Source organism: Crocuta crocuta, unplaced genomic scaffold (assembly GCF_008692635.1).
Source record: "Crocuta crocuta isolate KB4526 unplaced genomic scaffold, BGI_CrCroc_1.0 scaffold78, whole genome shotgun sequence".
NCBI lineage: Eukaryota > Metazoa > Chordata > Mammalia > Carnivora > Hyaenidae > Crocuta > Crocuta crocuta.
Window position 1 is genome coordinate 1,374,020 of NW_027532617.1, and position 17,958 is coordinate 1,391,977.

General features: G+C 40.9%; 1 protein-coding gene across 3 annotated transcripts in view; it reads right to left on the minus strand.

Moving 5' to 3' along the window:
• The window catches only part of FAT3 (FAT atypical cadherin 3), a 520,003-nt gene that overhangs the window by 89,734 nt on the left and 412,311 nt on the right, over nucleotides 1–17,958 (minus strand). For all 3 annotated transcript variants that reach the window (XM_077780625.1, XM_077780624.1, XM_077780623.1), the window contains 3 exons: nucleotides 11,963–12,238; nucleotides 9,287–9,497; nucleotides 198–4,271 (listed from right to left, as the gene is read on the minus strand). In XM_077780625.1, coding sequence (XP_077636751.1) covers nucleotides 198–4,271; nucleotides 9,287–9,497; nucleotides 11,963–12,238 — 4,561 coding nt within the window. The remainder of the gene's footprint in view (nucleotides 1–197; nucleotides 4,272–9,286; nucleotides 9,498–11,962; nucleotides 12,239–17,958) is intronic.

Here is a 17,958-nt window from a genome sequence, read left to right on the forward strand (position 1 = left end):
TTTGTGGGTTCGAGCCCCGTGTCCGGCTCTGTGCTGACAGCCAGCTCAGAGCCTGGAGGCTGTTTCAGATTCTGTGTCTCCCTCTCTCCCTGACCCTCCCCTGCTCATGCTGTCTCTCTCTCTCTCTCAGAAATAAAAAACAGTAAAGAAAAAAAGAAAACAGAGCACCCAGTGAAAGCCAAGGGTGGCTGACTTACCTGTAATATGGTAGCTCACTTGGCGATTAATGTCCGAAGTGTCTCTGTCCCATGTGCTGAGCACGGCTACCACTTCTCCGGGAGGGTCGCTCTCCTTCACATTCCCTCGGTACACTTCGTGGGCAAAGACTGGTGCATTGTCATTTATATCTGTCACTCTGACAGAGACCAAAGCCGTGGATGAAAGAGAGAAGGCCTCTCCAAGGTCGGAGGCCACCACAGAGAAGGCAAAGGAGGGATCTGTTTCGTGATCCAGGTCCTTCAAGGTACTGATCCAGCCTGTGTTGCTGTCAATATTGAAGGCTTCCATTACCTTTTCAGGCTGGGAATCTGAGTGCAGGGAGTAGGTGACCTGCCCATTGGCTCCCCAATCCATGTCGATGGCTTTCACCTGAGTGAGTTTGGTGCCGACAGGCATTCCTTCCATTACTATCGTCTCATAGCTGGAAGTTTCAAAGACTGGCTTGTTGTCATTCAAATCCAGTACCTTGATATCTACGTCTACAGTAAACACAATGTCTACCTTGTCCAGGGGTATGGTGGCTGCTATCTTAAAGTGGAATGCTGGGCTAACTTCATGATCAAGGCGTTTGTCAAGCTTGATTGTGCCTGTTTCCTGCTCTATGATGAAGACTCCCCCTTTGTTATTTTCTGGCCTTTCCCCATTAACTGTACTGAATCTGACATTTTGACTGGGCAAAATTCTCAGGGTGTCCACCGTGCTCCCAATGGCTGTATCTTCTGAAACAGTAAAAGAATACTGAGACTGGGTGAATGAAGGCAAGAATGTTTCAGGGGGCAGGACATGGATGTAGACAGGAATGAGGGAGTGCTTTACTGGAATGCCCCCATCTACTGCTTTGACAAAGAATGATAACACTGTGTTTTTCAGCTGGTTAAAACTGCCCTTAGTGACCATCCAGCCATTGTCAGGATCGATTTCTAGGAGGTCAGCCACTGAGACCGAGGCCTCACTATACAGAGAATAGGTAATCCTTGAATTAGCGCCGTCATCTGGATCCATGGCTTGAACCTGAGTGACCAAATGTCCCCTTCCAACATCTGCCCTGACACTGGCTCTGTATTCCACTGTCATGAACTGGGGAGCATTGTCATTTTCATCCACAACAATCACTCTCACAGTGCAAAACGTTGTTCTCCCTCCACCATCGAGGGCCCTCAAAAAAATACTAATGTCTCCTTCCAGAGGGTTCTCCCGGTCAAGCCTTTCTGTTGTGATGACTTGTCCATTGCTGTCGATGAGAAATCGATCCTTAGCAAAATCATTGATGATGGCGTAGCTGATCTGTCCATATGTCCCTGGATCCCCGTCTGTGGCTCGAACATGAATTACCTTTGTCCCAGCGGCTGCATTTTCTCTCACCTCAGCAACATAGGTGCTTTGGGAAAAGGCAGGGCTGTACAGGTTGGCCCCAAGTACCCTGATATGCACCTGTGCAGTGCTCGTGAACAACCCATCAGACACTGACACATTGAGACTGTACAGAGGCTCCATCCTCTGCTTCCGGTGGTTGGATAGTGTGATGACGCCACTCTTGCTGTCCATCAGAAAGCTCGTCCGGTCATTCCCAGATAAAATGCTATACTCCAAGCGGTCAAAATCAGAGCTGTCTGCATCAGAGGCTTGAACACAGGTTACAAAATGGCCCCGGGGGGCTAATTCACTCACATACGACTCATAAATGAGCTGATTAAAAACAGGAGGGTTGTCATTTATGTCTGAGATATAGATATGAACCAGGACCTCACTGCTCAGTGATGGGAAGCCATTATCTGTTGCTCTGACTTTCAAAGTGCAGTGTTGCACTAACTCGTGGTCCAGCATCCGTGCTGTCAGGATTAAGCCACTTGCACTGTCTATGTGAAAATAATCTGTGCTGTTGTAAGTGTCCTGGACAATCTGATAATGTACCAATTTATTGTTTTCCGAGTCTGCATCAGTACACACAACTTGCAAAACAGGCGTTCCAATGAGAGATGCTTCTGATAATGTTGTGTTATATGTGGGTTGATCGAAAATAGGGGGGTTGTCATTTACATCATTAACTAGCAAGTCAACGGTGACTTCGGCCCTGGCACCAGTAAGGGCATCACTGGCTCTTACTGTCAACTTGTAAACAGATGTAATTTCATAATCCAAAGGGCTAACGACTTTCAGGACCCCAGTGTCAAAGTCAATGTTAAACTGTTTATAAAGATCCCCATCAATAATGATATATATGATGCCTTGGCCTTCTGGACTGGTGGCATTGATGCTTAGAATGGGGGTATCCATTCTGACATCTTCATTGATCGATGCTGTATAAAAGGGCTTATCAAACACAGGCATTGCTTTGTTGACAATTGTGATGGGAAGTTCCACAGACGTGAATAAAGAGGGTTTTCCACCATCTTTGGCTACGATAGTGACTCCATACTCAATGTTGGACAAGTCAGAGTTGAATGCTTCTTTTAAAATAACATTCCCTGAATTAGGGTTAATCTCAAAGTGGCCATAGTCATCCTGTAGGACATAGGTCACTTCTCCATTCGCACCTTTATCTTTGTCAATGGCTGTCACCTGGTAAATCAGAGTCCCAGGCTCAGCATCAACTTGCACAGCAGCATAGTAAGGGAGGCCCACAAAGACTGGAGAATTGTCATTTATGTCTTCGATGTTTACCCTCACCACCACTCTAGCCACACGCAGATGGTCTAGCTCACGACTGGCTTCCACCACCAGCTCATATAACTCTTGTTCTTCACGGTCAAAGGGGACTCCAGTGGTCTGAATGACCCCTGAGGTAGATTTTATTTTGAACTTATTTCCTGGGTTTAAGATGCTATATTTTAAGGGCTCATTAAGGCGATTTCCAATGGCATTGACAATAGCAACTTTGGTTATGTTAGTGTTGTTCTCTGAGATTGAGGTCGAGTAAAAGCTTTGAGTAAAGTGGAGGCCACTATCCATGGCTTCTTTAACCAAGATAGTGACCACGGCCGTACTGTAGAACTTTCCGTCAGACACTTTAACTATCAACATGTAGTGATCTTTGGAGAGGTTGTTGTTTTTTATGGTGAGTACTCCACTGTTGGCTTCAATTAAAAAATGATCCAAGCTGCCTTCCATTAGGCTATATGTCAGTTCAGGGGGCACCTCGGAGTCAGGATCTGTGGCACTAACTTTCAGAACCTCTACTCCAACATAGGTGGGTAGAAGTAAGACAGTCTCAAACACAGCCTGAGTGAAAACAGGCGGGTTATCATTCACATCTGTTACCTCTATGTTGACTTCAACAGGACTCTCTGCAGTCAGCTGGGGGCTGCCACTGTCTCTCACATGCACGTGAAAATGGAAATGGGCGATAGTTTCATGGTCCAGGTTGGCAATTGTTCTGATGGCACCAGTACTGGAGTCCACTGTGAAGAACTTCTTGGCTGTGGACTCCACAATTTGATACACCAGCAGAGCATTACGGTTGCTGTCAGCATCGGTGGCTCGAATCACCAGTGGGCTGTTATCCAAGCTCCGGACAATACTATTGACTGGGGCAGCCTCACTTAGGCTGCCTGAATATTGAGAAAAGAGAAAAACTGGGGCATTATCATTTTCATCAACAATCTGAATGTTGACCGTGGCATTGGAAGCCATTCCTGCCATGTTCATGGCTTGAACGATAAGCTGATAAGAGGAAGTACGCTCGTAATCCAGTGCCTTCCGGGTGGTGATGACTCCAGAGTATGGATTTATGGTAAAGCTCCCATCAATGTTTCCATCTTTGACTTCATAAATGAGGGCAGACTGACTGATGGCAGAGATTAAAATGACCGAAGTTCCAATATCAACATTTTCATTTACTTCTGCTTGGTAGTCTTTGTGAGTGAACCTGGGGTGAGAATTATCAGACATGGTAACAGAAATGCGCACAATTGCAGTGGCAGACATTGGCGGGGAGCCCTGATCTGTGACTTTGACTGACAGTACAAACTGACCCGTCGTCATCATGTCTGGTTCTTTGGAAACAGTGATGATGCCCAGGACCGGTTCAATCTTAAATGTGTTCCCAGTGTTCCCTACAATATAGAAATAAATGGGGAAATGAGTTACACGTCATGTTTTGAAGATTAATTCTTCATCTAAAGGCTACTTTACTGCAACATGGCAAGTGGAAAACAATTGTTACTATTCATTCCATCTCATTCTGAAATAGAATGAAAGGCTTCGCTTTTAGGGGTATTCAAAAGCAACTGAAATAAGTTTTTCAGTAAAACTGTAAATTTCGGACCAGTATCTTCTTAATCTAAGTTAACAACAATACAATACTGTGTACAATGTTACTGTGAAAAAGGCATATTTACCTAAGCCAGTGCTGTATTCTGTGTACCATGTTATGAGAAAGATAGTTGTGAGGCTGTTTCAGAACAGTATACCACAGGGATTTGATTGCAGATTACCCCAAAGGTAGGCTTTGCTACATGGAATTGGCATTTTTCACCCCATCAAAATCAACTTCACTCTAAACACTGCTTTGAGGATTCTGACTACCCTTCTGTCGTTCTCTTCCCCATACCCCAAAAGACACACATGCACACACAGACTTAAAACTAGGCATAAAAATTATAAGGCTGTCACTCCAATCTGTAACCATCCTATTCAGTACGTACTGGAGAGGCTTCCTATAAGGTAGCATCCTACTGATCATCTGCACCAGCACTAAAACCCCACACCTGAGGCATCACCCATCTGAAACTAAGGAACTGGCTCCCCACTTTGATGTGTCTGCAATGGGAAGGGCTGTGAGCCACACGACCCCAGAAGTTGAGAGTCCTGCTTCTGAAATATTCAGCGGTGTGAAATCTGAGGTTGCTGAGGGTGAGGATTAGAGGGGAATAAAGAATGGGGAAAATTAAGACTGAAGGATGTAAAAAAGCTGGCTGAAGAGTAGTGGACAGTGTGAAGCAGAATCCTTCAGGGCTGCCTGGGTAGCTCAGTTGGTTGAATGTCCGGCTTTGGCTCAGGTCATGATCTCACGGTTCGTGAGTTAGAGCCCTGTGTCAGGTTCTCTGCTGTCAACACAGAGCACGCTTTGGATCCTGTCTCACTCTCTCTCTGCCCCTCACCTGCGTGTGCTCTCCCTCTTAAAAACAAATGAGCATTAAAAAACATTAACAACAACACAAGAATCTTCACCAAGTTGCTTTTTGCTTCTCTCATCAGGCTTTCTGATACGTCTCGAAGAACACACATGCTTGTGTGTCTAGACTTTAACAAAATTAAAAATCTTGGTTATTCAGTTATATCTGGATTTTTCCTTCTGGTTGAAGTACTGAAGGATGGCAGACATAGAGACAGCTTCAAGGTTATTATTATTAAGACAGTCTCCTGCACTGGCAGACACTTACATGTGTCTCCCGAAATAGGCAGCAAATACAGCTGTACACAAACTTCTTACTACGTACTTAGTCAACAAACTTCTCCATGCCTGAGAATAAAAAAGTAATGTTCAAGAAAATTCTCCATATTTTTAAAGAAGAAATTTAACAAAGATGTAAAGAACTCGATGCCAGCCCCCCCAATGTGAGTATTTAACAATATCATCTTTGGTGTCAGCATGAGTTTTTCCTTGCCTCTTCTACATGAGCACTTTGTGAGGACAACATGAAGTTATGAAGTTCAAGGATCTCATGAGCAGGCTTGCAAACGTTCAGTAAATAGTGGCATTGAGCGTGAGTCTAACACTTGACTCATAGACCCTCATGAGGCAGCAGGAATCACTTTGCTTCAGCACCTCAAAGGTAAAATGTAGAGGTTGTAGACGTAATGGTCACCAACACACAACTCCAAATGCTGAATGCAACAGAGCCAAGTCTCTCTGTGCTCCTTGATTGTGGAGGCCTGCTGCAGAGTCCCTAGCTAAGTCCTCCTTCACTGTAGGTCCAGCACATTCCTTCATGCCCAGCAAGATATACGTGGCAGGGAGGAAGGGGAGCCAGCTTCTGGTCTTGAGCAGAACTTCACAGCCCTGCTGTCCCACGGCCACTGCCCTGCTTGTCACATCTGCCTGAATGCTGTGCTCATACATCATGTCCAATGTGGGCTCTCTGCCTCTTACCCTCTTCAACATACTGCCTGCCCCATATTCTTAGAATTCACTTCCTGCTTCTTCTCTCTTGCTATCCTTGAATCCTTGGAAAATACCCTCTGCTTGTTTTCTTGGAATCTATAGTTAGTTTCTTGTAGACTTTTGGCAACTGAGCAAAAGCTGAGCTTATCTTACCTTCTTATCTAGCACATAGCACAGTCCTGGCACAAAGAAGACGTTCAATAAATAGGTATTAAATGATTGAGTGGAGAGGTAGAGCTAAAAAAACATTTTTAATTCTCTTTCTGTGTGCATCTTGGGGTCCAATACGCCCCCATCCTAACTCAATTCTTAGTCTCTGTCTCTTCTGTTTCGAAGCCCACCCAGGAGCTGCTATTGCACCGAACACAAACCTGAGGTAAATAGAAGTTCTGCACTCAAATTCCACCGCAGTCCTTTGGGCCAAAATAAAAGCTTCAGAAGTTACCTTAGAAGCCAGGCAGGGACAGGAAGTTTATGGTCCACCAATAACTAGAGTAAAATCTTGCTTATCTGAGGTTTGTAAGAGAACTTAAGTAAAATGTCCACTTGCCGTAACCACTTTGTCATTTGCTTCAAAATGTTGAAGCATCTGGGTTCTCCCTGTCTCCTACCATGGTGTGGGAAGGGACTGGCTTGGCCAGGAGCAGTCAGGGGCAAGTGGAGGTCTGTCTGTCCGTAAAGGAGCCCCATCACCACATGTGGCTTTACTATGCACACAATGAAATCCTCATTAGCTTCTTACACATACAATCAGGGGTCATTGTTTGAGATACGATTTTTTGAGATACCAAGCATTCCTATGAGTTTTTTTTTTTTTAAATTCAAGTTTTCTATATAAAAGATGTTTTAAAGAAATAACTTTTCTCTCTAATTTTAATCTACTGTTATAGGAATGATGGAATCCCTTGTCTCTGCACAGCACCAAGCTGTAGCGTGTGGCTGCTGAAAGATAAGAAAAGCAGTCTTGTCAGGCAGATGGGAAATGACTCTTGGTTTAGAAGTTATCTGCCTCTCTAAGAGAGTGTAAGTAGTAGCCTTAATGACAAATACAAAAAGCAAGTAGACACCATAGACAATGCTTAGAAAACGTTAAGTAAAAAAACAGAAATAAGACTCCATATCTAAATGATCACAATGGTATGAAACAATGCATATGCACAGATGAATACTGAGAAAAGGAAACTATATATCAGATTAGGAAAGAATCTAAAGAGTTGTTGGATCAGGTGACACTTTCTGTGACATTATTTAGATATTTGTGTATTTTATTTTTTTAATTCTTTTATGTTTTATTGATTTTTGAGAGCAAGAGAAACAGAGCACGAGTGGGAGAGGGGCAGAGAGAGAGGGAGACAACAGAATTGAAAGCAGGCTCCAGGCTCTGGACTGTTAGCACAGAGCCCGACCTGGGGCTCAAACTCACAAACCCTGAGACCGTGACCTGAGCCGAAGTCGGATGCTTAACCGACTGAACCACTCAGGTGCCCCAAATATTTGTTTTTAAAAAGAAGTTGTCCTACATTATTTGTGGATCTAAAACAAAGATTATATAATTAAAATTTCCTGTGGTAAACAACAGACACAAAATAGCATTTAAAAGAAAAGTACTGGTCAGGCTTTAGGTTAGCAGGAAATTCCATAAAAATCTAGAATAGATATTGGTGAAGTTGCTTGGGGCACCTGAAGTTATGAACTAGGGTCTTTTATTTCTTTATTTGATTATTTTTTTTGTATACAGCATAGGTTAGACTCCTATAAAATGTGGGTGCCTAATACAGGAAACCATTTGAGATTATCATTCGATGCAGTGGCTTTTTTTTTTTTAATAAAGAAGATTGTTGGCTTTTCCTTTTCTAATATTTTTCAGCCCCAAACTGTCATTCTAGCATTCATATTTTAATTCAACCACTCACAAAAATGTTCCACATTTAAATCACAAGAAAGAAGCTTTTCCAGCACTGGTATACAAGGAGACAGCATTTGGCATTATGCACAACAGACATAATGTTGCAGAACATTTTGGAAATATGTGGCTTGACTATTCAAAGAACAACAGAAAAGGGGAAGGGAAAATAGAGCAGGTAAGGGATATTTGTAATTTTTAGGTTCACAGTCCTATCCCTTGCTTGGATCCTCCTCTCCTCTGTCAGAAATGCTTTCTTCCTTTTTCCATCTTCAAAACAGTGAAGTATGGTCTTGCCTTATAGACGGTCAAATCAATTGGTTAAGCATCCAACTCTTGATTTCAGCTCAGGTCATGATCTCACAGTTCGTGAGATCAAGCCCCGTGTGTTGGGCTCTGTGCTGACAGAGCAAAGCCTGCTTGAGATTCTCACTCTCTCCGTGCCTCCCTCCCCTGCACACGCTCTTTCTCTCAAAATAAATAAAATTTTAAAAAATTTAAAAATCTCAAATTTAACAAAATGTGAGCCTCTATTTATTTCTCTGTCCAGTTAAGTAGACATTTCAATAGCTACCACCTACTCTGCTACTCTGAATCACCTCCAGTGAAGTGAATTTTTGCACACAGTGGGGGTGGAGGCATTTTTGAAGCCCACAGCTCACCCACTGACAAATGAACAAAGACATGTGGGCTCTAATTCACAGGACATCCTGGGAGCTCTCAAAAGATGGAAGGCTTTGGTTATTTTAGTCCAAGGCCATGGCTTGTCGACCCATTGGTAAAAGCCACTGTGTTCACCACGCATTTCTTCTCTTTCAATCCAGAAAAATCCAACAGTAACACAATAAAAGGGAACTTTCTCCTCACTGTCAGTGATGGAAAACATATTACAGAAATGCCAAGGACTGTATATAGCATCATCACGCAAATAGGGCAGTTGCTTGGCCAAGCAATTCTTTTGGGGACGTTCCAGGGGTAACAATGTGAATTTCACATGGTGATCAACACTGCGGAGGGTCAAATGCCATGCATTATGTTACAATCTGTGCAACAGCTCTCACCTGCTTCTATGGTATATATGAGTTCTGCATTTTCCCCTTTGTCTTTGTCCAGAGCCGTCACCTGCAGAACAGCTGATCCCAGAGCAGCCGATTCAAATACAGATGCTTCATACAGTGGGTTGGTAAAATAAGGACTGTGATCATTAGCATCTTCCACATTCACAATGACTCGGGCCAAGTTTCTTCGATAAGGAAACTCCTGATCTCTGACCTTCAGGCAAAATACAAGAAGCAGCAGGACTAAAATCTTAAATTGCAAGGAAGTCACATGGCTATTTCTGTGGTAAATACCAAATGAGGTAACTCACACCAAGTGCTTGATGTAGTCCTGGGCACATGGTAGGTGCTCAGTAAATGATGGTACTGTCAACCGGGACACTAATTGTGAACAAATTCAGAATAGGGGCCCCATCCATTTAATTGCTCAGGATTCTGACTGGCCTATGGTCCATCCTCAGTCTGTGTTTGTGGAGCTGATGAGTGGGCATCACCAACACAGCACTTTTCTCTGCACCCCCCCCACCACGCCCACACAGCCACTACTCCCCCGCTAACAGAATGGCAGACAGAGGCTCTTCTGAAGGGGAAACAAAAAAAGTTTAATGAAAGAATTAATAAATGCAAAGCAGGCACTGCCATTTATTCATTCATTCAACAAACATTTAATGTCACCTATTATCTGTCAAGTCCTGGCTTCACTCTCTCCCGAGTTCAGCAGCGATTCAGATTTGGTCCTTGCCCTCAAGAAGCTAACAGGTGAGTGGGGAATAGAAACAAGTAAGCACGTGTAAGGCCTGGTGGCAAGTGCCAGAATGGGAGTGAGGAATAAGAAGTTAATGCGGCATTCAGGTTTTTGGAAGAGGTTAACAAAAACAAGTAAAAGTGGTAAAATGGTGGCGTGGACCACATATTTCAGGCAAGAGCCAATTAATGTCAAGGCTCAGAACTGAGGGTGAGCTCTGATTACCAGGAAGATGAACCAAATCTTCCTAAAATGTGAGACCCCCCCCGCCCTTGTGACTTCACCAAGGAACCTTGCCTGACTAATTTAAAGTTTCCCCTGCTTTGCATATGCCAAAAGCTTGCGAATGATCAATTCTTTAACCCTAACCACATGATTTTGCTATAATTTGCTGTAGCACTCATCAAATGGGTGCTTTCCATTTGTTCAATTTTAGACTCCATAACTTCAGAGGGATGTGAAGAAATTAGAAAATAGACCGAGGAGAGCCATCAAAGGGAAAAGGGCTTTTCAGAAATAGTACCTAGAAGGAATAAGCAAAATGACTTAAAATGGCTTTGCTTGGAGAAAGGCAGCACAAAGGACATGTTTGCTCTAAGTAATCAATTACGCAAATGATAAATGATACAGGGTGACCAAACTGAATTTTGAGTTTGTTAAGGAAAGAATGAACAGAAATGACTTGAATAGTGAGAATGGAGTTATTTGTCAGTATAAGGTTTCTGCCCCTGAATAAAACACATGCAGAAGCAACCCAGTGAGTGTGCTCATTTTTCCTGCCTGTAGACTCGCCCCCTACACCCAAGGAAGGAGCTGAACTCTATATGGGGATTATTAGAATCTAGGTCTGTTCCAGTGGAATGTCTCTTTTGTATCCTCAGTGCCTAGAGCAGGGCTTAGGACACAGTAGGTGCTGAAGAAATATCTGTTGAATGAATGAGGGTGGATCTGAGGGTCTCTGAGTCCCTCTTCTTCTGCCCCCGTGTGTCAGCTGGAAACCACAGCCAAGGGCATGGCATTCGAACTTTCTCTTGCCCAGGAGGGTTTCCAGACTTGGGAAGGAAGAGTGGCACTCAGTAGAACATCACCTTCAGCTGCTAGGAAACTGGGAGCCTCTTAGTGTATCTGAAAGCCAATAAGTGCACAAGCTTTAGTCTATGTCATCCTACCTGGTCTTAAGGGACTCAGGGGGTCTGTTAGGCAGTGGCTGTGTAACTGCCCCCAGGGTACTTAGGTGGTCAAAGGAACAGTTTTCAGGCCATAAACTAATCCAGGACGTTTCTGTTTCACCTCTACTTCCCACTTATGTAAATTCAGACAACTCCACTTTAAAATTAAAAATTAAAGCAACTTCCACATAATTTGGAGGCCCCGTGAACCCCACTTCAGACCTAACACGCTCTGCAGGCTTCAGGATGTTTTGAGATCTGTTTTGGGTGCCAGTATTTACTACTAGGTCCAATGCCAGGCCAGTAAATAATAAATCAGTTCCCTAAATGCTTCCAAGCATTGAGCACTGCATGGCGGCGGGGGGGGAGGTAAATGATTACCCTTGTGATTAACTTCTCAAGGAACTTCTGTTAAACTTTTCCACAAAAATCTGGATGCAAACCAACATCATAGCCTGGGAGATTTATGGAAACACGGCCTGTTCCTTCCTTCCCTAGTCAGCCTGTCAGCCGTGTTTCCTGGGAAGCCGCTGTCTGAAGAACTCATCTAACATTTCAGTTGGGCAAAAGTAACGACTCAGTCTGTAACAATAGCCAATTCCTCACCGAAATAAAAAAGCGAAAAAGGAAGGCAGCCCTGCTGTGGAAAGACCAAATTTACTACTACTTACAAAACGTAAGGGCCCTGTACTTCTGAAGACCAAGGAGTGTGTCTTGAACGGTCAATGACTCTGTTAGGAGAGCAAATCAGGAGTTTGGTCCTACCATTATGTTGAGGATGTGCTTGTCTTGGGCCTCATGGTCCAGCCTCTCGGCAGTGTAGAGCACACCGGTGCTGGGGTCAATCCGGAATTTTCTCATACTGACGGAGTCGATGCTGCTGTGGACGGTGTAGCTCAGCTTGTGTTTCTCGTCTCTATCGGTGGCTTCAATCTGCAATATCTCTGTATCTGGAAGCACATCCTCGGAAATTGTTACATCGTAATTCGGCTGAGAGAATTCTGGGCCATTATCATTATTATCCAGCACTTTGATAAATACCTATAGTTAAAAGAAGACAGGAGTGATGACTAATGCCAATTCACTCATTGCTAATAAATAACCCCCCTCCCCCCAGCCCTCCGAGCCCAGCTTCTAGTGACTCTCTCAATATGTAGGAAGATCTTGTATGCAAACACTCTGTAATTAGAGGTGGACAATAAACCAGTGGTTCACATTAGCAGGAACATAAACTATGAGCTAATCAATATTCTCACTATTAATTGAACAGCTGAGACAGCCCCCTGGGGGTGATAATTCCACAGGCCTATTTGAGGCACAATGTAAGAGATTGCAAGGTGACCTTAGTTTGTTAAGTTCCTATTATCTTAAGTTCTGTTCTGAGCTCCTCAGGGTGGATGTGCCGTGGAAGCAGTGACAGGGTGGGAAGAGTAACAAAGAGGCAGAGGAAGGGGAGGCAGGGACATAGACGCAGTATCTTCAGAGCAGTCAGAGCTCCTCAAGTGCGGCGGCCCCACACAGTGGCCCACTTCAGATGCGAGGGGTCTCACCAAGAACATGGCACTGATGACGGCTAAAATGGAAAGTCCCCAGGTTGTTTTCTTTTGTCAGCCATTTTAATATAAAACATTTCAGGCAGACATAAATAAGTATAGTGATAAAATTGCTAAGTCACAGTTTAATGAACCCTCACATATTTATAGCTCAACTTTGACCGTGATCAATTTACGGCTTATCTTGTTTCATATATGTAATTGTTCATCTCCATCTGCTCCCCATATTAATTTGAAGCATATCCCATAATTTCAGTGTGTAACTCCAAAAGATAGGGATCCTTAAAATAAACACATACACGCTACCATCGCTGCCCCTAAGCAGAGAAAACAATAATCCCTTAACATTAAATATTCAGGGTGCTTATGTTTCTATAATTTTTTAGTGTGTTATGTATGTTTATAAACATATTTTAAAACATCAGAATATTTAAATGCAGTCCAAACATTGCATTTGGTTGGTATGCCCTTTAATTATCTTTTTTCTTTAAGTTTATTTTGAGAGAGAGAGAGAGAGCGAGCATATGCAGGAGGAGGGGCAGAGAGAGAGAGAGGGAGATAGAGAATCCCAAGCAGGCTCCACGTTGTCAGCATAGAGCCTAATGCAGGGCTTGATCCCACGAATCATGAGATCATGACCTGAGCTGAGATCAAGAATTGCCATTGATGATCATTACGTAGATAACATTTATTTGCATTTATATAAATACAAAATGTCAAGGTTTTAATTCTGATTTATTTCTGATTTATTAGCTGCAATAGTTCTGAAAAGAAACGTCTCTCCAATTATTTGGTTGCTCTGAAGGACAATTCATGTAGTGAGGTCATAATGAATACTTCATTCTTTCCTTTTATTTATCATTTCAAAATAATGGTTCTTCAGCTCTTCCCGAAGTGGCCAATGAAACATTTTTTTTCAAGCATCAGCATGAGCCCATGAATTTAATCACAGCTGATATGTTTCTGTCCATTGCAGTTACTAGACTTATTGATGCACAAAGGGTCCTTCCTTGGGCAATGGGAGTTTCTTCAAGTTGGCTCATGAGATCTTTTGACACAATCCTAGTAGTCTTTGCTGTCTAATAATTGCTACTGGTAATTTTTTTTCCAGGGTCACCTGCATTTCCAGGGTCACCCAGTCCTGTATTATCCATTTCTCCAAAAAGCAATAGCTTCTTTTTAGTTAGAAGGGGAGCTAGGAATTATCATCGCTGTTGGATTTACTATTGTGTTTAGTTTGCTTCAAAGGACAGAGTCAGTGAGAGTTTTTTTGTTGCTGATAATCATTTCATGAGTTCATACTGACAGAGCCAATTCAAAATTAGGGCATCACAATGTTTATAGCAGCTCTATCAACAATAGCCAAAGTATGGAAAGAGCCCAAATGTCCACTGACGGATGAATGGATAAAGAAGTGGTATATATATATACATACACACAATGGAGTATTACTTGGCAATCAAAAAGAATGAAATCTTGTCATTTTGCAACTATGTGGCTGGAACTAGAGGGTATTATACTAAATGAAATTACTAAGTCAGAGAAAGACAAATATCATATGACTTCACTCATACGGGGACTTTAAGACACAGAACCGATGAACACAAGGGAAGGGAAGCAAAGATGGTATGCAAACAGGGTAGGGGACAAAATATAAGAGACTTGTAAATATGGAGAACAAACAGAAGGTTACTGGAGGGGTTGTGGGAGGGGGATGGGCTAAATGGGTAAGGGACATTAGGAAATCTACTCCTGAAATCATTGTTTTACTATATGCTAACTTAGATGTAAATTTAAAAAAATTTATATATATATATATATATATATATATATATATAAACAAAATTAGGTCATAAAGGTTNATATCTGTATCCCATGCTAAAACCCTATGTTGAAATTTCTCATGCTCAATAACATCATCACAATTACTCAGTTTTATATGAAATACATGCACACATGTCTCAGAATAACAATAATAACATTGGTGCTGTAATTCTATCACAACTATGATTGTTCAAAAACAACTTAATATTATTTTTAGTTCCTTTGACCTTTGAGATTTACCCCACTAGAGATATGCAGTCAAATTAGTATGTTTAAAGTCACAGAAGAGTTCTTCTCTGGGAGATATGCCACCAATACACTTAAGTTCATTCGCTTCCATTTATTTTTTAAATTTTAAACTTGTTTTAACATTTAATTTTGTTTTATATGATATGTAAAAGTACCAATGTCCAATTTACAAAAAAGGTATAGTCAAAATAGTTTAGCTTCTCTTTCCCCTTCACCCATTCCCTTCTCCTACAGCTAATGAGTTTTTAAAGATTAATGTTATATCTTATCATCTCTTTTGTTAATATAAACATATTGTATACACGNCATCATATCAATGATTCTCAACTGGGGATAACTTTGTCCCTAAATGGATATTTGGCAATATCTGGAAATATTTTTCATTGTCACAATAGAGTGTGGGGGGTGTTCCCGGAATCTAGGGGACAGGGATGTTGCTAAACATCCTGCAATGCAGAGGACTGTCCTCTGCAACAAAGAACTATCTGAACCAAAATGTCAATAGTGTCACTGCTGAGAAACTGAATTATCATAGTCCACAGCAATATAGAGATACTCTTCCAATGGGTAGATGGATCATGGTTAATCCAACCATTCCTCTACTGATGTTCATGTCAGGTGTTTCCAATTTCACCTTTAGAAAAAAATGCGCAAGGAAGAACCCTGTGTCCAGGTCTTTCTATTTTATTTTTTATTTTTTGCTACCATATATTTGAGTCCCTAGAATTGTGAGTGCTGGATCAAAGGATACGTACTTATATAGTTTGTTAGTTATTTCCATATTCCTCTTTCCAAAAGTTTTATTAATTTGCATTCCCATAGCAATCTATACGAATGACTGTCTTTTACAGCTTTGCCACCAAAGCATGTACTCAAACTTTTGAATTTTTTGCCAATCTGATAAATAAGAAATAGCATTTCAGTGTACTTTTAATTTGCCTTTCTCTGAGGATGGGCATCTTTTCATATGCTTAAGAGTTATTTGCATTTCTTTTTCTGTGAAAATTATTTATATCGGCTGATTCCTTTAGGAGTTAGATGGCCTTTTCCTTCTTTATTTTTAGAAGCATGGTGATATAAATTGCAAATATGATTTCAATTTTGTTATTTAACTTTATTTTGCTATGGTGATTTCTTTCCATGCAAAAGCTTTTATTTTTATTCTTATGAAATTGAATACATCAATCTTTTCCCTTACTGTTTCTGGATGCTAAGTCATAGCATAGAATATTTTCTACACTCCAGGTTATAGGTGAATACACTCATTTTTTTAAAAATAGCATTTACACGTTCCCTTTCCTTACATTTACATCTCTACTCCATTTGGAATTTTTCCTATATTATGTGAGAAATGGACAGAATTTCATTTTTTTTCCCCACAGGGCTCTCCATTTATTTCAATAATACTTTTTACAAGACCAGCAATTCCCCACTGATTTGAGAAGCCACTTTAATTGTGTGCTACGTTTACATATGCACATGGTATATTTCTGAATTTTCTATTTTGTTTAGTTGGTTTCTTTGTCTTCTCATATGTCAATATAAAATTGTTTTAATCATAAAGGCTTTATAGTATGTTTTAATTGCAAGAATTAGGCCCTTTCTTTGTTCTTTTTAATGGGTTTCCAGGCCATGCTTGCTTGTTATTCTTCAAAATGAACTTTATAATCAACTTGTATAGCACCTGACAAAAAATTAAGAGCGTTTTAAATTGGATTATGGTGAGAGTATAGTTTAACTACATGAGAACTGACTCTTTCTGATGGAGTTGTCCTATCTAAGGACATAGTTTGTCTTTTTGCACTTGTTCAGATCTACCATTTTATTTCTCAGGGATGTTTCAGTTTTCCTCAAATAGATTTTAAATACTTTTAAAGTTTATGCATGTGCTATTGTAAATGAGGTCTTCATTTCCATTCTTTTCTCCTCCTCCTCCTCCTCCTCCTTCTTCTTCTTCTTTGCTATTTAGGCTATTGATTTGTATGTTAAATTTACAGTCTGTTACTTTACTAAAGTTTCCTATTATTTGCAGTAGTTTTTCCATTTACTCTTTTGAACTTTTCAGATACATAACTATACTATATGCAAATAGAGATAGTTTAACTTTTTTCCTTTTTTTCTCTTTAAATACACTTGAATATATAATGTTGACTCATTAACATGAATTCATAGCCAACAGCACTATAACTCAGGCCTGAATGAAGCTCATGGAACACACATATTTTCTCTGTAAGGCACATCAGCATGTCCTTCTTGTACTTGGGAACACGGGATTGCATTTTAGCACTACACTTCGGGCTCTTCTAAACAATGAGATTGCTGACAAAGAACCCAAGAATGCAAACAAATGTGGCATTACAGATTGCAAACAGGACACTTGTATATAGTACAAGAGCTAAAACAAGAAGACAGACCATCACCCTGTTCAACCACAGCAGGGAAAATATTTTGCTGCTCTGTGCATGTCCAGGAATGACCACAGGGTGCTGAGAATATTGATCTAGGGATTATACATAAATTTCAGAGATCATCAGTGTATACCTAGCATTGAACTCAGGGCTGTACATAATAAATTGCAAGCGCTCAATAAATGTCATGGTTAAATATTTAGTATCTTTGTATACAGAATTTAGACATAGGTGATATCACAGATTTTAGCCTTTTTGGCCATGATCCAGGTTAAAGAATGATTATAAAGAAGATGATGATGATCATAATATTAAGAGCTAATTTAACAATAACAACAATGACAACAGTAAAACTATAGGACATAGTAGTAATAATAATAGTAGCAGCAATTAGATCAATGATCATATATTTCCTTATATTTTTCTAGTCCTTTTAAAGAAGCTCCTTTATTTTTGTTGTTTTCTTAAATGTGGGGGCTTTCTTAATTATCAAAAGCACCTGAACTCATATATCCAAAATACACAAATGCCAAAGAGTCCATGTTGAAGAATTACATTTGTTTTACGTGTTCCTTTTTATAACACAAATTGCTTTATCTTACCTATTTGCATTGGTTAATACTTTTAGCACAATGTTAAATAGTAGTGGAGATGGGGACATTGTTGTCTTATTCCTGACTAATGGGAAAGCTTTTACTAATTCTCCCTTAAGTAATATGTGAGTATT